This window comes from Psittacula echo (genome assembly GCF_963264785.1).
Source record: "Psittacula echo genome assembly, chromosome: 2".
NCBI lineage: Eukaryota > Metazoa > Chordata > Aves > Psittaciformes > Psittacidae > Psittacula > Psittacula echo.
This window is the reverse complement of record NC_137737.1, coordinates 150,884,027-150,904,475: the sequence shown is the minus strand read 5'-3', so window position 1 is coordinate 150,904,475 and position 20,449 is coordinate 150,884,027. Positions and strand designations below refer to the sequence as shown.

The 20,449-nt window shown below is 47.4% G+C and overlaps 1 protein-coding gene across 1 annotated transcript; it reads right to left on the bottom strand.

The window, feature by feature from the left end:
* Positions 1 to 668: 668 nt before the first annotated feature.
* On the bottom strand, positions 669 to 4,605 carry MYC (MYC proto-oncogene, bHLH transcription factor; the record flags this gene model as incomplete). Its single annotated transcript, XM_080610531.1, has 3 exons — positions 3,804 to 4,605; positions 2,205 to 2,907; positions 669 to 1,231 (listed from the first exon to the last, which is right to left on the bottom strand). Exons 2-3 carry the CDS (start codon positions 2,890 to 2,892, stop codon positions 669 to 671), a joined length of 1,251 nt encoding a protein of 416 aa, XP_080466657.1. The 5' UTR covers positions 2,893 to 2,907; positions 3,804 to 4,605.
* Positions 4,606 to 20,449: the final 15,844 nt, after the last annotated feature.

Below are 20,449 nucleotides of genomic sequence, written 5' to 3'. Positions count from 1 at the left end.
TCACTGCCACAATAACATAGAGAGGGATGTTACAGAAATAAGCATCCAGCGGCAACAGTGGGAGGTAAAGCAAAGTCTTTACACAGGATTTAGCTAATTATATTTGGGCAAATATTTATTTATCTAAAACCAAAATAAAAATCATTTTTAAAAGAAAAAAATGTATTTAAATAAAAAAAAAAACAAAACTGTGAAATGTTATGGCACAGAAGTTCAAGACAAGTATAAATCCAGTTGCCACAACTGTTGCGCATTAATGTTGCACATTTTTCTATAAAGGCTTTATTAAAGGTATTTACATGGCAATAAGATGTGTAAATATATACAGCAATCTAGGGACAACTCTTTTTGGGGATTCTCATATGAAAAAATGCCTTAAATACAAAATTTTAAAAGAAAAAAAGTTGAAGAGTTCATCTCCAAGCATGAAGAATGTCCCATCATCCCTTATGCCCAAAGTGTCAATTATGAGGCAGTTTTGAGGTTCTGGCCAAACCTTTGGGAGATTCAGCCAAGGTTGTGTAGTCTCAAGTTAAATCGCACAGCATGCAGTTGCAATAGTTCCATACTTGATGGACTGGTGTAGTTCATGAGTGATATTGGAAACAGTAATATTTTATCATAGTTTCAGTCAGGTTTGGGATATTCTAAGCGATGCCCAAGAGCTCCTATGCACAAGAGTTCCTTAGCTGCTCGAGTTTGTGTTTCAACTGTTCTCTCCTCCGCCTCAACTGCTCTTTCTCTGCGATCAGTCTGTGTTCATCCGACTGGATGGAAAGAACGTACTCTGTTGCTTTTTTCAGGATGACAACCTTGGGTGCCTTTTCATTGTTGGCCACCTCGGGTATCTGGTCACGCAAGGCAAAGAAACTCAGCTTCAGCTCATTTCTCCTCTGGCGCTCCAAGACATTGTGTGTTCGCCTCTTGTCGTTCTCTTCTGAATCTGACGTGCGGGGACTTGAGCATTTTCGGTTGTTGCTGATCTGTTTGAGAACTCTGCCACTGTCCAACTTTAGCCTTTTTGCAGCTGGGTATTCAACCTTGGTGGAGGGAGGAGCAGCATAATTGTGCTGATGGATGTTGACGTGACACCGTTTGAGAACCAGTGGGCTGTGGTGGGGCTTACTGTGCTCTTCTGATGTCTCTGTGCTGGACTCTGTGCTGGATTCAGATCCATTTGCTTCAGCTAATGTGACGACATCAATTTCCTCATCTTCCTCTTGTTCTTCTTCTGCAAGGGAAGGAAAAAGATTCATAAGCTGATCTGTGCAAATACACTGAAGACCACTATTTATGAGGGAAGGTTACTCTGAGCTGCACAAAGAGGAACCCATTGATAAACCCTTCTTAAACCCATTTGATGTTGCTGGACTTCACCTTTCCCAAGAGCCTTTCCATTAAGGAAACAAGTCGTCAAGTGCCATAGGACACACCGATCAACAGCACTCCAAACCCCAGCTCCCTGATTTCAAAAGTTGCAACGATCTTGCGCAATTCCGAGGAGCACATGAAAGATAGCAGGAAAGTTTAACCTCGGTTGTCAGCAGTACAGCGCAATAAAGCTCCTAGACTCAAGCTGCCCTTAATTAAGGATTTAGAAGGCTTTGGCCACGCCTCAAAAGAAAGCTTACTTAACACACATGTGTATTCAGAGACATTTTCTGAATCTCTCTTGATCTGCTAATTTGTGGAAAACCAAAGGGAGGGGAAAAGAAAAAAAAGGGGGGGAGGAAAGGCTGGAATGCTTTGAGTAGAAACTCACTCTCAACCCAAATTTATGAGGGAGCGGAACACGCTGTCAAATACCTAAGGAAGCATTTCTAAAACTTTCCCAGCCCCATTCACTCCTCGGCAGCCACTTTCACTAGCACCTCCCCGACTGCACATTCCCCCCGCGGCTCTCGGGCGAGAGTTAACTCCTTCCCGGCCCACAAGGGGCACAGGGCGCCAGCTCCACCGAGACCCCGACAAGAAAGTTTCTCCTTCCCCCCCCACCTTATTTTTCTTATCCTCCACCCCCCCCCCCGCCTTCCTCCCTCCGCTCTTGGAGGGAAAACTGGGCTGTTTTTCCAGGACATAAACTCGTCGGAAGCCTCGCTAACGTGGCATGTGAAAGAGCCCATGCCGGAGGGAGGAGAATCGGGAGGCAGGCGGGGGGCTGCAGCCCCGCTACCCCCGCGGGTGTCCCCCATGTCCCCGCTCACCCGAGTCGCTGCTGGTGGTCGGCGGCGTGTCGTCGCCCAGCAGGGACGCGGGGCTGGAGCCGGGGGGGCCGGCCCGCGGGGCGCGCTCGCTGAGCGGGTACGGGAAGACCACCGAGGGGTCGATGCAGTCGGCGGCGGCAGCGCCCAGGTCGTGCAGGTAGAGGCCGGCCGAAGCGGCAGGGGACGCGGCGAGGCCAGGCGGCGGTGGCCCGGCGGGCGTTGGGCCGGGGCGGGCGTTGGGGCCCCCCTCCCGGCGGGCCGCCTGGTAGGAAGCCAGCTTCTCGGAGACCACCTTCTCCAGCTTGGCGGCGGCGGAGAAGCCGCTCCACATGCAGTCCTGGATGATGATGGACTTGACGAAGGACTCGTCGTCCGGATCGCAGATGAAGCTTTGGTTGACCATGTCTCCCCCGAGGAGCTCGGTCACGATCTCCAGCTGGTCGGCGGTGGAAGGGAAGCAGGAGGCGGCGGCAAGGCTGGACCGGCGGCTTGGGGAGAGGGGCGGCGTGGGCAGCAATTCAAACTTCTTCCAGATGTCCTCGGACGGCGCGGGGGGCTGTAGCTCGCTGCCCCGCTGCTGCGCCGCCAGGTAGAAGTTCTCCTCCTCCTCCTCGAAGTAGAAGTAGGGCTGCACCGAGTCGTAGTCGTAATCGTAGTTCTTGCTGGGGAAGCCGGCGCTGAGCGGCATCGCGGCGGCTGGTGCCTGCGGGCGGGAGGGGGGGTTGGTAGAGGGGTGCCCGGGTGAGCCACGTTCCGCCGCGGGGACCAGCTCCCCCCCGTCTCGGGGGGACCACCGTACCCCGCGGCGCGCAGCGCTCCCTCCCGCTCCCCGCGCCGGGGAAACGCGAAGACTCGTTTGGTAATTAAAAATACTACATAATAATACAAAAAATAAACACACAGCCTCCCTTCACCCCCTTCCAACAACCGGGCGGCGCGACCTGATCTACCGCGGGATCGGCTTCTGGCTCCCGGACCACCCTCCCCGTTGCTGGGGGCTCCCGCAGTTCGGCCGCCCCGGCTCGTCTTAGCTCCGCGCCCGCCGCCGCTGCCGCGCTCACCGGGAGCAGCGCTCCGGCGGCGCCGGCACGCAGACCCTTCCCTCCCTCCCGGGGCCGCAGCGCCATCCCCATCCCGCCTCCTGCGTCCCGGGAGCCGGGCGGGAAGGGACGACGAGCGGCCGGCAGCTTCCAGAGAGGAACCGGGCTGCTCCCCAGCCACCCACCTGGGCGTGCGGGCAACGCACGGGGAAGGCAGAAGCCTGGGAAAACTTTGCCAAATCGTGCTATATATACATATATACACGCATATATATATGTATACAAGCAATATGTGCAATAACCATAACCTGCCCGCGCGTAAGCGGGAGAAGCAAATGCTTCTCCAGAAAAAAAAAAAAAAAAAACCCAACCAAAAAACCCCCTAAAAAATAAATAAAATCCTAGCGCAGGAAAAAAGATGGGGATCAGAGGTGCCTCAGCAGCGGAGGGACCGCCGACATCCACGTCCGCAGCAGCCCGGGTGTCACCGGCCCGTGTTAGTCCAAACGCCACAACCGCGGGGATCGAGTGATGGAAAGAGCAGAGCCCCGCAACTCACCGGCTTCTCCAACGCGCCAGATGCGAGACGTAGCGAGGCAATTATTGCGGGCGGTGGGGAGAGCAACAAAACAAGAGAAAAATAAAATATAATAAAAAAAAAGAATCAAAAATAAAAAAGCAGCACCGCCGGAAAGCACGGAGCGGGCGAAAAGACAAATCGCAGGGAGAATGTAGATCTCTTCGTCCACCACGGTTTAAAAAACCCACTCGGCGCAGCGGAGAGAAGCCGCCTATCCCGGGGTGCGCAGGCTGTATGTCCAAGGCGGGCGGCACGCTCTGTCCGGTACAATAGAACTTTAGTAGCTTTAAAGCGCAGGCGAGGGGCGGGCGGGAGGTGCCGCGGGGGGCGGGGGCAGCACCGCGGGGCCCCATGCGCGCTCTCGCCTTGCGCGCCGCCGCTCCCCGCCCGCTGCTTGCCGCCGCGCAGGCTCCGCGCTCCCGCCGTAGGGAGGGCGCGCCGCGAGGGGGCGGCCGCGCTGCTCCGCGGTACCCCCCCCGTCTCTTCCCACCACCCTGAGCCGCGCTTGGCTGCGGATTGATCCGCGGGCGCGCTTGGCTGCTTCTGCGCCGGGCCGGAGGCGATGCAGAGCTTCGCGGCCCTTTCTATTTATTTTACTATTTTTTTTTCCTTTTTACTACGAGCCGGGCAAGGAGAGGTCGGAAGTAAACATAGTAAAAAAAAAAAAATACTAGTACGGATTAAAAGGCAGCTCCTCGCCGTTCCCCTCCTCCCGCCCGCTTCCCGGCAGGGAAACAGCGCGATGCCACCCGATGGCGCCTGCAGGGGAAGGGGCTTCCTCCTCTCCCTTCCCCGCCTCGCCCCGGGCTCGGAGGGTGAGCTGGACCCCGGGGGGCAGGGCCGGCGGGGGAGGCGCTGGCTCTCGGCACAAAGGAGCGTGTGTGGCTCAGGCACCCCCCGCCCCGGTCGCCGCTTGATTATCCCGCCTCTGCCGGCGTCTGCAGGGGATTAAACCGGGAGAAGGAGGCTGCGGGGGGGTGGGGGCAGAGCCCCACGGGGGTCACCTTGCAACTGCGTTCCCTTTGGCAACCCCGGGGGTGCCCCCGCCCCATTCTGACCCCACCGGCGGCCCCTTCTTCCCCGCCCCTCGGTAAACCCCCTCTCTCCATTTTTGCCGTCTCATATGGGGCGCGGAACCGCGGCGGCTGCCGAGCCCCGACGGGGCTCCCCCACTCCGTTTATGGCAGATCACACCGGTACCACGGCCCCGCACACCGTTAGCTGCCGCGACCCGCACGGGCACCGCCGTCCCCTCCCACCGCACTGGCAGGCACCGCTCCCGCACCTGCGGTTCCCCCACCGAGTCCCGGGGGTCCTGCCGCCCCCCTCCCGCGCAGTTCACCGCACTCGCAGGAGATGGGGGGACACCCCGGTACGATGTAAACCCCCCCCCCCCCCCCCCGCTCCCAAGCGCCTGTCCCATCCGGGGTTTCTATTCCTATCTGTGCATTTATTTCTCCCCCCCGACAGCTTTTCCCTAAGCCGAAGGCACCGGCCCGGGGACAAGGCGGGAGCGCTCCCCCCGCCGCTGCTTTCCCACGGCTGCCGCTACCGTGAGGCCATCGCGCCCTCTGCCGGCCGGCTCGGCCCGCGGGAGGCGGTGCCGCTCCGCCCCGGCACCTGCGACTCCTCCACCCCCAACGGTGGCGTCTGTCCTGCGCCACCACCCCCAAAATACCCCCTGTAAAGTGCCCCCGCCCCCCGTAACTCCCGTTGCTGTTTGTCTATAAACAAAAGCAAGCATCAGGCTCCAAATGGTCCAAAATCTGGAACATTCTCTCCTGTCCCACATTGCGTTAGTGAAGAAGGGGCAGTTTCACGCAGACAGGATGATAAACCAACGGAGAGCAGTGGTGCAGTCATGATGCAGATGCTTCACCTACTGGCATTTTCAGTATTGGATTTGCCCTTGCTCAGAAATGGCTTAAAATATATAGAGCTATTTTTAAATGCCATCGCCCTCTGTCTATAGTAGACCTCGCTGCTGTGAATGGAAATAACGTGACTAAAGGAAGGCCCAAGCTCAGCCAGAAAGGTGTAAGATCCAAATTAATCTAGTTACAACTGGTGTAAAATGCAGTGTGGGCACTTTTATCTATGTAAGAACAGCACCAAAGTAGCCAGATGCATTATAAATGCCCTCAAAATTGCAAAAGCCATTGAAGTTCAGCTGGAGCTGGTAACAGTAGGAGTATTTTGAAAGCACTCTGGTACAGATAGGGTTGAAAATTATAACCCCATTCCTGATTACAATATTATCATAGTCAAAGCAATTAATTGTAGTATCATAGAGGATTATGACTTGAAGTGAGGAGTAAGCAACAGGAGCAGATGGACTCTTAAAATACCTTGTGTTCACATGAATAGAAAAACAGGAAAGGAGGATTGGAAGAAACGTGCTATTGAAACAACACAGCCTGCAGAGGAAACAGTCTTTAAGATATTCTGTAGGATTTCTACAGGTCTCGTGCAGACTGCAAATGTGCTTTTTCTTGGGGAGCCAACTCGGAGGTGTACCAGCGTGCGTCTTACATGGCAGTTTTAGTGTGGATGAAGTAGGATGTTTCGCTCTGATTTCTTCTGTCCAGCCCCAGCTGTAAAAGAACACAGATGAGGTATGAAATCAGTAAGTATAAATCTCCAGTAAAAAGGCCATTTTGACAAAATAGCTGCTATACGGAAAGAATAAATACACAACTATAATGTTAAGGAGACAGCAGAGTCAATGGGATTGTTTTGACACGGGGCATTTAGTGATAAATAAGAAAGTGATAAATAGGAAAGTGATAAATAGGAAAGGGAAGGGGGGCCAAGCTGGGAGCCTGTGTGGAATTTATGTGTGATGGCAGAGTGGGAACCTGTGGGAAGCAGAAACGAAAGGAAAACCTGAGAGAGAAATGGAGATGGTGGAAAAACACCTCTGCGTCTGGAAACCCCTGAGACGACTCGTAATGTTACACGTGCCTGTGCCACCTGCCTCATGGTTTGCTTTCAGGAGGTGTCTGCAGTTTCTTTTTCAGTGGACAATAAGCTGTCTGATAGGTGCAGGGTCACCATGAACTCGTAGCTACCTTCAGCAATTTCTGCTGAAGTTTTCTCTTGACTCTCCGCAGGCTTTCCAGGTTCCTGGTTTTCCACTGGTGAGAAATGGGAAAGCACTAACCAGGTATTAATTAGTCCTGGAAAGTTCTCACTCATTCTGTGAGAGATTTACCCAAACAGAAGTGGTCCTTGCACCCAGAGCTGTTAGAATCTTGTCTCCACTGCTACCCTAAAAGACCCCAGCCCAAAAGGCTGCCCCACACTGCAGGATCAAGAAGAATCAGATTTGCCCTATGACTATAAAAGCCAGAAAATAAACTGGTTACTTTTTCATCTCTTTCAGTGGCTCCAATATCTTTAACAATAGGTGAGATGTGTGTAGGCAGAAGCTGACAGTGTTTCTGCAAGCTGCGCAGCATTGACTAAATTAATAACATCTTCCTACCCTCCCTCTTTCAAGCTCTGAAAGACTCTCATGCTGCACTGACACATACTTTCTCAGTGGACTTCCCCAGCATGAAGAAGAAACACAGACATTTGGGAGGGCCACTGCGCACTATGGTGAAAACAGAACCCAAAATACACCTCATGTGGAAGACATAGCAAGACAAGCATCACTGCACTTTCCGTCTTTGCCAGCCGAGTACAGCAGCCCCAGCCATGGGCTGCAAATCTTTGGCATGGTAAAGGGTGCAGAAGAAAGCAGTGAGTTTTGTGGATGATGTATAAAAATATCATCAGTAAATATGAATGAGAGGATCACAACAGGATCATAAAATGAAATAAAGCTTTCTAGTTTTAAACCAGAGGTAGTGTGTATCAAATGCTGAGGTCTCATCTGCTGCTGGAAGCCAAGGCTGTTTGCAACCTCACCTTGTGGATGTCCATCTTCAGGCAGTGATATCATGGGGTCAGTGAAAGTGACATCTGGTGTAATTTATTTGACTTTCCCTTGTGCTCTCAGTGGTGCGTAGCAAACATGGCAGGTTCTTCCTCTGCGCCATGCTTGGTCCTCACTATGGAAAAATTCAGACAGTTTATTTCCAACAGGAAAAGTGAAATGCACAGAAGGAAATAGAGGAAAACTAAATGGGGAGAGGGCTGGGGAAATAAAGTGTTATGCTGACATTAAATTATTCCCCCAGCACTCGCAGAAACACACTGAAACCCCAGAAAAGTGAGTTTTGTCCTCAAGAGCATTAGGACAGATCCTGAGCTGCTCCTCTGGCTTGGGCTGCAAACACCAGTCTTCAACCCAGACCCAAGGAGATTTGAAATGATCCTGCCCAGTGTCCAGAGCTAGGACTTGTCTATTGATTGTTAAACCCAAACGTTTTAGATGTTTGCTCTTCAATTTCACAGTGCATATGAAATCAAGTCTTCAGTGAAATAAAACCATTGCCAGTTTTTAAAGGAGATCTGCCATTAGTCACACGTTGATCAGTATGTATCTGTCCTGCTTTATCCTATTCTATGTGGTTGTAAAATTGAAGAAGACAACAGGATTGCAAGATAGGAAAATATCTTCATTATAATCTAACTTTTTTGAGTACAGAGAATAAAATCCTTTCCATCCTTTGCAGCATTTACTTTATTTGCTTCAGGGTAAAATTACCACAGCTGTTAATTTAACTTTGTTTACAGACAGTTTTACTCTGCAGTTCTTTCAAGCCATCACTTTACTTGGGTATCAAATTTGAGTTTATTTTCAAACAGAGCAGCCCTTGATTAGTTTATTCTTAACTATATAAAATAATTCAGATGCATATACAACTGGTTTAAAATCTCAATACCACCTACCTAATGCTAACTATTTTGTTGTTTAAATACACTAACTGTAAACTAAGTCCCACTGAAGCAACCCCCAAAATACAGTAGAGTTTGAGTCAGCCCTTCCTACACAAATTAGCACCTTTTGACATGGGTAGCAGGGAGGGACCCAGCTAACACCAGTAGTTTTGGCATTCCTTGATAGAAGAGAGTTGTCCAGCTGTGGATTAAGGGTGAATTACAGGAAATCTGCACTGATTTAAGTGTGTGATAAATGAGGAGATCTTCAAAGCTCTTGTGAAAGATAAACAGTTGTTTTTGAAAGGCTGGGTAATTTAAATTTCTCATCAAAAACAAAAAGAAGAGCTTTTTCAGGACAATCAGCCCCAAAAGGCTGGTCATGTATCCCCATGGCCTCTGCATTCTCTGAATTTCATGCTGCAGTTACCAGATTGTTAAGGCATCCCAGCTCTGCCTGATTAAGTCCTCTGTTAAAGTATTAAAGCTATTTGCAACTACTTAATGATCCTTTCAGGTACCAACACAGTCAAGGCTTTCTTTAATTTTCAAAGCCTTGGTCTTTAGAGCTAAGATGGGATCAGAGCCTCTCTCATTGTGCTCCAGCCCTTCAATGTTAGTGGGTGAGAGTTTCTGAACCATGCTCCCCGTTCTGCACCCTGCACAGGACTGAATATCACACGTTGGGCAGCAGAAATGAGGCTAGCTGCCTACCGGTGCATGTGGAGCCACTTCCATACTGCACCTGCAAGTGCAGAGTTCCCCTCCTCTTGGTGTGATGCCAAGGGGATCTGCAGAGCCTTAGTGAATGAGGAGGAGCCCCATTGCAGCTGGAAAGGAGGCAAGGATTGGAAGTCATTAGGCAGGTTTCTTATTAATGTTCAAGACAAATAAACCACCCCTCCTGTGGCAACTTCTTTGCAGGTTTGGTATGAAAGCAGAGGAGCATGGAGCTCACTGCAGTTCTCCACATCTTGTGGAGGCACAGCTTCAGAAATATCTGAGTGTATCAGATATTATCTGGAGGAAGGAATGTGTCAGCTGACAGCGAAGCTGGAAACTATTGAAACTATTGTCAGCTGGGCCATTATTATAATTATCTCTTGTCTCCTAGAGAATTAATATCCAACAATCCCATCCCATCTAAACAGGTGAGAGTATACAACCCTTTCAGGAATAATGCAGTTGGTTGCAAAATAGCTGCTTTAAAGATGAGGCATCTGATTGCTACCAAATTACCATGTTCAGCCACAGGAAAGCATTCTGGGAAAGACGGTAGCCCCACAAAGGGACAATCTCTAAAAGAGTAGCTATGTATGGGCTTCGGAAAACACTGAAGATTGTGGATGTTACTGGTCTTGTTGCAGCTCTTTGACTGTATTTGATTCTTTGAGGAGGTGGAAGAATGGATGCAATCTGCTCATCTGATCCAATGCAAAGTCCAGAGCTCTGGTTCAAGCTGCTGGTGAAGACCGAGCTCCCTTGTCTGGCCCCATGCTGAGCAAGCTCAGGAGTGCTCGCAGGTTTTGCTTGTCTTGCTCAGCAGGTGAAATGATGTTCTTGTCGTCAGCCCTTATATTAATCTCAGAACTCCTGTTTGATCATGCCTTTATGGGATGGAGGAAGATGAGCTTGTAGCAGGGAGTTTGTGGGTATTTACAAGAAACATTTCTAACTTGAGGTGTGTGTCCTCCATGATTTTCTGCTGTCAAGACTTGCTCAGAGCTGATTTATAGAAGAGAGCAATCACATGTAAAAATCATGTTGGCGAGCTGGAAATGAGCACAGCTGGCCTCTACAGTCAAGGATAAACCCTTTGCAGTGCTATCCCAATGAAGTTACCTTTCTAGCCACACACAACCAGAATGATACTGACTCCAGCACTGAGAACATTCTAAGAACAGCTGAGTGCGTTCATCCTCCTCGCAAGTTACTGCAATGCCCGCACCTTTCTCGTGGATAGCACCCCATGCACAGCCTTTCAGAGTAGCTGCTAACAGCACAGAGCACACCAGTGAGGAACATGCTGTGAAGCTGAGTCCTAAAAAGGCATCAGATAGTTTCTAACTCTTTACCCCTACAAACCTTTTAATGAATTCAGCTGTTACAGTCTCCTACTAATGTCACATGTCTGATAACACTAACTTCTCTTTAGCTTTATTATCCCATGCAGTTAATTCTGAATGGATTTGGGCATATGTAGCCAGGTATAGCAAAAGTATTACCTTGGCTTGATCAGGGATTGCAATTTCCAAGGTTTCTGAGTCCTAATTGTCTTGGGTCAGGCATCCGTAAGTAAGGGATAGCACTGAGAAGGCTGGGCTAAGCCATCCGCGATGGTCATGTCAGCAGGTCCTGGTGGTGCAGTGTGCTCCTCTAAGCTCTTTGTATGAGTTTTAGGATTGGTTTTGTTACTTTTGGTGTAGTTTAGTTTACCAGAACTCAGAGCCAATTCAGAACTGTTTAACACTCAGACCAGATGTCTTGGGGAGATGAAGCATTCTTATCTGCTGCATTTTGAAACGAGCATAAGACAGGCAAATACATCCATGAACATTTGCTGCCAGTATGGATTTAAAAGCAAAATGCAGTCAGAAAGGCTACGGAAAAACTACTTCACTTGGCTGATAACTCAATTTGTTGATAAGAAAGAGGGAATGTTTTGTCTCTCTGTATCAGATAAGCTACTTATCACTCCCTGCACTGTTGATGATGAACATGTTCATCTGGCAGATAGTGGCAATAAAGCCGCATCTCCCCTTTGCACTGCAAGACATGTGCCACATCAAATGAAATTACTGGAAATGGATTTAAAACACTTCTTGGTAAATGCTTTTTAAACCAATTTATAATTAACCTGTGGAACCTCCTGCTGCATTTTATTAGAAAGGGAAATACCATGCTTGAAAATGGATGTTTCACGTGAGCAATAATATGGGGAGATTAAAAGTGTAAAAAGAGGGAGGAAGAACATCTATGTTATGAGCTTGCATTTCCTGATTCAAGAGGTTGGATGTAACTAAAAGTGTGAGGTTGTATGTTCTTCCTACACTATCCAAATATAGATAGAGATGTATTTCTGATCTGGCTGTTTGTTTTCTCATATTGGGCAACTAGACCCAGTGTTGGGGCCCACCTTTGCTAGGACAGCCAACATGTTTGGGATGGAGGGACCTTCTATCACAGCTGTTTTCAGGGATCTTTAAATCACAGTTTGAGCCTGCAGTGCAGAAAGAGCCTAATGCGCATGTGCTCATACCTGTGTTTGGTTTCCCAGGCTGGGGAGGCCTCAGCAAGAAAATGTCAGGGTGCATTGCAAAGCTACCCAGACTAACCACCTTGGGTCTGGCTGCAGAGCCAGACTGTCAATACAGGATCCTAACATGGGTGCAGAGCCACATGAATTCCATGTATTCCGCTGCTGGCGGTAGTGCGGACAGAGAGACCCTAGATCTGTTGATACTCTCCAATGCAAATCAATGCAGTGGGTTTTACTCACACATCTGCACTCATCAAGATTAAGTCAGGAAGCTTGTGTGCCAGTCAAGGCTTTGACCTTGGAGGAGCAATGCTGTTTTCACTAAGCCTGTTTCTTCTTGCCTCGGTGAAGCATAGCAGAAAGTGGGCTAAATCTCTAGAAGGGCACTGGTGGGCAATTCCAAGGGACTGCTGAGACCCAGGATATCAAGCCCAGCTACCAGGGAACTAGGGTCACAACCACCAATGTAGAAACTCCAAAAATTGGTTCAGTCTTGCTACTAATTGATTCTTCTGAGGGGTGTTTTTTGTTTTATTTTCTGTCTTCAGACAATTCTTGGTGATGCCCAAGTCCAATCCTTCCCTACTGACATTCAAACTACATCCCTTTCTCAAACTGGGGAGAGTTACAGAGGGTTGCAGTTATGACTGCAGTAGCAAGAAAAGCTTTGATCAGAAATGGGCCTGACAAGGAGTGTGCTGAGGGATTAATGCAGAACTGACTTCATCAGCAGCTGAAAGCTCTGTGGAGGAGGAATTTAGGTGCTTCTTACAGCCTCAACAATGCAAAGCAGCCATCATCAACAAGGTGTTCCCCAGAGGATGCTAATCACTCTCCTCCCTCTGGATCAGCAGTTAAGGGTGTCTCTCCTTCCACTTATCGCCTAGTCAGAGATGCCAGAGGTATTTCTTAGAAGATAAGAACATTATTTACACCCAGCCTTAGAAAGGAAAGAAGAGGTCCTGAGTGAGCTACAAGCATTATTGTTACTGTTATCATCTGTTTTGCAAAGGCACTTAACCATGCTCAGTCCCCATCTTGTAAGGCCAAGTATGTTGTACTGATCACACTGCCTGCCTTAGCTCGGAAAGAGCTTGTGAGATGCTCAACAGGGATGGGGGAAGGAGGTTTAGAGGACCAAAGTACATGGTTCAACACAGCATGCAGGAATAGAACAAGGGACTCTGGGAAGTTCCAGATTTTCTGTAACCTGTGTATTTGGGAAGTAGGGAACATCTCTGTTTCCTGTTCACTTCCATTGGGACTTGCCTGCTGATCCAAACCATAGTAGCTAAAGGATTTAGGATAACCCTTCTGTATCAATATTGCTCCTGTCTACTTCTAGTGTAGATGTACCCTCTCATGAGTGTCATGGGAAAGGGTGATGGGAGATGGATCTCACTTTTAGTGAGAACAGAAATAAAGAATAAGAATATATTACTTTAGGACCATCTATCTCTTCTCCTAACTGAGGACTGCATTCTTTTCTTTTTTATTTTCTTTTCTCTTTTTTTTTTTTCTTTCACCACAAAATTGCATGAGTGAAGAGCTGACAGTACTGAATGCATCAGAATATCAAGTTCTACCTACGCATGTGATGAGAAGTTTAGGTAGGTATGTACGCCAACCCCCACAAACAATGTGCTAATATCTACAGCTATTACATTGTTAGTGCTCTGATATTTAACCAGAAGGCATCTCTGCCTTCGTCTTATGTTTTTCTTAGGCTTCCTTTGTTATTCTCCCCCACAAACAAGCAAAGAATGATCCTTGATGATGTCTATGAAGCCAAAGGCTGTGTGTGTGTATGTGTGGTGGAATTTAGTCATCATGTTTCTAATTGGAAGGTGCAAGACCATCCTTACATCTACATGCTTGGTCATTCTCTCCTGCACTTCTGGCAATGTGAGAATTGATATACACCTCCCTCAGAGTCTCAGAAGCTGCTATTCGCTAAACACTGAGTAGATGGGGTTCTTCAGGCATCAAAAAATGTGAAATCTCCTAGATTATCTTGAGTGATGAGGCTTTCCAACTGCCCTGTGCTTTTCTCTACTTGAAAAACTGAAGACTTATGTTTGTAGGTCACTCGATTAAAATGATGCAGCATAAGGAGTGTAGGTGTGTTACATGTCCGTAAGAAGATTCAGACAGTTACCGAAGAGCTTTAAACCAGCAGACTTCAATACCTGGAGTCCCATGGCAGCTCAGAGCTTAGACAAAATTCACGTACCTCGCTTTGCCCATACAGATTTTACAGCCTCTTCTGAGATGAGCAGTTGGTGGAGGAGGGCCTGTACCTGAAGCTGGGTAGCTGAGATGCCTCAGATATGTCAGTGCATCACTGCATTACTGCTTTGTGCAAAAGCTGCAGTGTAAAGCTACCCCTGCTGCCAAGTGGGTTGGTACTGCTGAAAACCTAAAGGAAAGAAAAGGGGTGGTCATCTACAGATGTGCCCTGGTAGTTTGTGTGAGTAACTTCTGTTGCTGGCACAGTGCTGTTTCTGGTAGTTATCCTTAGCAGCATCGTTTGCCTGGCATTGCTGGCTGTTACAGGTTTCCCTATGCCATCAGAATAAGCTTTGCTGGCTAAGCTTTTTGATGACGCTGGGAGAGGGCAGTGGTAAGGATGGATTTCTTAATGTCCCACTGCCTCAGGAACCTCAGGACCCATTTGCACCTTCATAACCACAGAAATTAATGAACATATCTGTCTCTCAAGCACAGCAGCGTGTAGGAGAAACTGCTGCTTGGAAGTAGACACACTGGAAGTTCAGACATCAGCTCACATGGATCCTGAAGACCCTCCTAGCACCTTGCAGATGAGATGGGCCACATGAGGAAAAGCAAAGGATGTCGTCTTGTCTCCTCTGCCATCTTTCTTTGACCTTGCAGCTATTTCAGATTTTGTGGTATTGGAGTAACTATCTTATTGCAAACTTAGACTTATCTATCACACATACACCTGAAACTCAGTAATAACTAGCTCATATATTCATTCCTAAAGTGGCTACGGAGAGATTTAGTGTTAACTCATCCACTATCACTGCTCCCTTTTTGTTACATCCTTGCCTGAAGGCAAAGACTTTGGTTAAGCTAGAAATGCTGGTAGTTTCTGAACAGCTTCAGTATATGGACCAAATGACTGTTTGTTGGCTTAGATTTGGGAAAGCAAGGCAGAAAAAAAAATCACAGTGGCTGTATATTCAAGCAGAAGTGGAATTGCATGACGGAATCGCTTCTATAGGCTGGCTTTCAGGTGCTACGTGTGGAAGGGGTGACTCTTCACCAGGCTTTGGTGCTAGCTCAGCTCCTCCGAACATGACAAAACCCCAGATGCAAATTTGTGGCTTAGCCCCATGTTAATGCATTCTCAAACACTGATTAAAAACGGTGAATGAAGAGAGAAATGCAGGTTAATGTAGCACGTTGGCATTTTCCAAACTGCCTGCCAAATGCAAGCTTTGGAGGTGACGTGTCAATAGAGGCCAGCAGCCTGCACACAAGTGAGCTGGAGGGTTGGGACTGGTGCAAATGCTGCTTACTTTAGAGGGAAGATAAAAATAGGTTGCAGAGTGAAAGACTGTGTGCTAGACCAGTGTCCAAAGGGGAGTGGGAAGGGAAAAGCTTGGGATGTGGGAATGGTTCGGTATTCTTTCTGAGGGCAAACTTTGGTGCCCCTCATTGCTTAGGCAGAGTCTTCTAGGAATAAGATGGAAGTGTGGGTAGCTGGGAGCTCAAAGGCATGCCTGAGGGTGCTTGTAAATTCTGCAAAGACAAGGGTGTCATTGTGGGTCCCACCTGCTGATCCCAGTCTTGGTAGGGAGCCAAAGAGGGGTCCTTAAATTCCCAAGCTCTGCACTGGATTTCCACTCCCTGAGTAAACCCTTTTTTTAAGGCAAGCCCTGTAGGCAAGACTGCATTCCATTTTCACCTGCGATCTCCTCATATGGAGAACAAATAGGCAGTTGGAGAAGTACTTTCATTGGGTAATGGGCCACTTGTGTGATTGCTGTGGGAGGACTGACTTCAGCAAGTAGATGTGGGATTTTTGCTTCAGTGAGTCAAGAGCTCTGTGAGCTAAAAGCCACCAGTTTGCCTCTTCAGTTCTGCAGGTCTGCCCTGAAGTTATCGAGAAATCATAACATCAGCTTCATGACACCAAAATGTGCAGCTGGGAGGTTACATTCCATGGCTTCACCTGTCTCCTCCGTTCCTGTTTCTGTTGGATGCAATATTCCTTGCTTTTTTTGTGGCTTGACATCTTTGAGTGCAAGATTGTAGGACCACAAAGCACTGCAAGGAACAAAGCTCTGGGAAAGAACATGAAGCAACATTGCTATAAAGGAGGGAAGGAGAGCAAATCGACTTCAGTGTTAAATATTTACAATAAAGCTGTTGACTTGGAATTGTGTCACAAATTCCCATTTCAAACCAGGCTTCTTGAGAGGTTTGCTAAATCTCACAAGCCTTTGGGGTAGGTCTGTTATACTGTTTCTACAGGCTTCTTTTCAGCAAATCTGGTGCAGTTTTCAGATTGTTGCAACACTTCTGGTCCAAATGCAAAGGCCTCAGTGTCACAAAAAGTACCGGCTTGTCTGCTTGCTCTATGTATCCCACACACTGATATGTGAAATTGTGTTTCAGAGCCTGGAGAAGGGATGGTATAAGCTGCAGATGGGCCAAACTGATTCTTTTAGCTCTTACCATGAAAGATATTTTTGGATGCTTTTCCCCTGTCCTACTTTCATGAGTTGAATCATAGTTTAGGTCAGAAGGGACTCACAGAGGCCAGCTAGCCCTCCCGGAACTTCTGCATGTAATTTTTCCAAACAGGTACTCCCATTCTGGCTTTGGAGGGTGAGGATCTTTGTGTTCTGCAGTTCTGGTTATGTTACCTCTGTTTTTAGCTCCCTCCATGTTTCTTATGTCTGCCTCCAGAGGAACCATGTGATGGTCAGTTATTTCCATGTGAAAGCTTGTACCAACATTAGTTTAAATTTGTTCTGAGATCAGGATGTTCCCATATCAATTTTTCCTTTATATTCCCTACTGTCTCTTCTTCCCTCCTCCCAAGCCACATGGATCCTGAAGGCTCTTCTAAGTATTTATGTTATCATAAATGCATATAATCATTAATATGAACAAAGGTGATGTGCTTCTTGGAGTATATAGAGATGAAGTGCTGAATGTTTATTTGCCTGATCAGAGCCGGAACAAATGCAGTAGGGGAGCAATTTGAGTTCAGAAGGAGATGAAGCATGATTGAGTTTAGGAATAGTTCAGGCTCATCTCTGAGCAGCAAGCCCCAACCTGGTGGTGTAGGTTCTCTGCTGGCAAGCAAGGAAAACCAAGATTTGTACAGGTCCCAGTTTATTCCAAGTGGAAGCAGGAATGAAAGCTACAGTAAAGTTTTTGTGACTGATTCCAGTCAAGAAAACAGGCAAGGTCAGCAAGCTTTTGCTCGTAGTTTTGAGGGGATAGGAACCCATCTGTCCATTTGCCTTGGGCTCTGCGGGCAGCCATCTGCCTTAATAACTGAGCTGTGAAAAGCGCAGTCTCTGCAGGATGAAAGCAGAAGCAAAGGAGAAGGTGGAACCTGCCTCTCCCACCTACAGCACATCATACAGGGTGGTTGTCATTGCCAGGCTGGCCATGGGTGGCATCTGAGTGCCACCAGGGCACAGCTGTCCCATCAGTGCATCCATTGGGACCCCATGGCACTGCTTTAGCCGTCAGAAAGTATTCAATTTGGGTTGGTGTTAGGCCTGGCCTTCACAGCAAAATGGCACTGAGCAAACAAGGGCCACAGTACGATGACTTCTGGTTAGCTTTGGTGGTAGGGAAAGCATTTCTTCTCAGCAGAGGACCTGTGTTGTGCTTGGCTTGCTGAGCAGAAATCTCCTTACAGATGTGTTGTCAGTAGGTTGTGTCACAGGGAGCATAGGGTAGGCTTCACCAGTAGCTATGATTACAGTAGATATATTATAAGCATGGTATCTCATAGGGATATGGATCACACAGGCCTGGTGAACTGTGCTGACACATGGAACTTATGTCTGATGCATACTTTCAGTACCTGAGTGCAAATCTCAGTAATTCCTGGAAAATGGTTCGGTATCATGACTGAACCCCATTCTTTAGCTGGCCAGACCTAAGGAAATCTTATTAAAGGAAAACTTGCCTGTACTGATGTTTTTAATGTAGCATGCTCTCAGCACAGATCTGAGACTTAATGAGCTGGTTTACAGTTCAGTTGTGCCTGTATTAAAGTAAAGTAATATTTGCAGTTTCCACACTAAGAGCAGATGAGAATCTTTAAATCTAGAGTAAATCTTTAGGAAGTCCACTGCTATTAATAGCTTACTCCAATTTTGCATGAAATCAGGATATAAACTGTAATAGTAGATACAGGAATTATTTTTTTATACGGTGCATTATACCATTACCATTAATACCAATGTACTAGACTGTGTAGTGTAACTATCATTTATCTTAAGAATCTCACTGGGGTTTTTTAGTAGAAATCTGAATGTTCTGGCTGAGCTTAAATCCCTTCCCAAATGACATAAATGAAGCAAAGACAGACTAGAAAGTTATGCCTATATAATTATATCCATTTGTGTTCCTGCCTTAAGTTAGAGGGAAAATGCTTTCCCAAGTAGGTCGCTTAATTTTGGAAGAATTAGTAACAGATATATCACTATTTATTTCTGGGTATTAACTGAGGCTCTATGACACATCGAATAGAAAAAAAGGAGTATATTCTAGTTGTGAAAAAGTGAAAACATAGAAAACCTTGTCTCTCATACCCCAGTTGGGTGGTCCAAAAAAGTTATGCTCTCTACATAAACCCTCTCTATTTATATATGTAAATAAAATTCTTCTGGTCCTTTTCAACCTGTGAAGAAATACAGTAAAAATCTGAGAAATGAGGGAAGGGAGGACAAAAAATGGAGACGAGTCAGTGGTTTGTGAGGGGCTGCATTTACACCATGCTGGAGGTGCTGCAGAACCCACTGAACATCTGGGTGTCATGCCCATACCTTGCTGCCTAACCTGTGCTGCCCGGCTGCCTGGGAGCACTAGACTCATCTCTGGGTGAAACACACTGTGTGAACCTAAGCTGTGGAGCTCAGCACTGCAATCCTTGCTGAGCATGATCGTAGTCTGGTAATGCACAGCAGTGGCGTCATCCGCACAGACACGAAGGATGCTATCTCAGCACATTCTTCCTAGTCTCTGCTATGGGCTTCCACAGGCACAGCAGCATCTGCTGGGAGTTGCAGAGGGGGCACCCTCAGTGTCACAGCTTTTCTGGCAGAAATCCTTTGCGCTGATGCTATTTATAGAAAGAATTTGCACTTTTAGTAGTATAACTTTTCCGATGGGGAGTGGTTTTCCTGCAGCAATGCGGTAGTTCCAAGAGTGTTATATTCACTGCTGAAAAATACCGATATTCCAGCAGGCTGGAGTGCTGTACATGCAGCGCTCATGCAGCTTATCACAAAAGGAGGTACTGGTGGTATCACTTATTTTACCATCCCTGAACAAAATAAACCACCTAAGCAGAAGCTTGTATAGCTTTCTCAGTGCTGAGGCCATCTGCCAACAGAGCTATCTCAGTCCCGGATCATACATCACCACGCCTCCCTTCAGCATAGCTGTGGCTGAGCAGGTTTGCCATGCAGGTTTCTAGCATACTGCTGTGTCACCAGTAAATGCCTGGGTAATTTTTAATCTCACACGGGATTGTTTTATCAACTGCAGGTGGCCAAAATAATTACACACACTGCTGTCTATGAAAACTGGGTCAACAGGATAGTACTTCTCCTTCTGTCCCGTCAGGCTTCTCTGACTTACACCTAGGGTCAGATTTCAGGGAGAAAGATGTTTGAGCCAATACAAGCAGCCATCGCATCTCTTCAGGTGATGTCACCTTTCTAATGCTTTTACTTCCCTCTAATTTTGCATCATAACGTTGGCTATGATACAGTCGTTGCTCTTGACAAAGCAAGAAAGGAGAGCCCAGAGGAAAAAATATTGATATTTATTTAAAATGAAGTAGGATAGATAAATACACACCTTCATTATGTCAAGGCGTGAAGAAGCATGGACTTCCAGCTTTCTAGGCAGAGATCCTAAGGGCCAATGTGGTTACACTGACAAAACTGCACGTTTAGGAGCATATTTTCCTTTGCCCCTGGGATGTGTTTTTCCCACACCAGTCCAGTATGCATTGTGTATGTATGTGCTACAACTAGGAAAGCCATAAGATGACAAAGCTAGTTAGCTGGTGGGACTGTGATAATTTCTATTAGGAGGTGGTGGCTGTTAGCTTCAGCTTTGGAGTACTGAAGCTTGAGAGCCCCAGTGTCAGCCCAATGTTCTGCCAAACCTCAAAGCCAGTGACTTCTGCAGAGGAGTAGGGAAATGTCAGGAATAATATGTCCCTAGAGTGTGCTTCTTTGTGATCTCCACCAAAATGTGGTTGGCTTCTGTCTTCATATTTCCCTTCCCTGTTGAGTGCAATGCT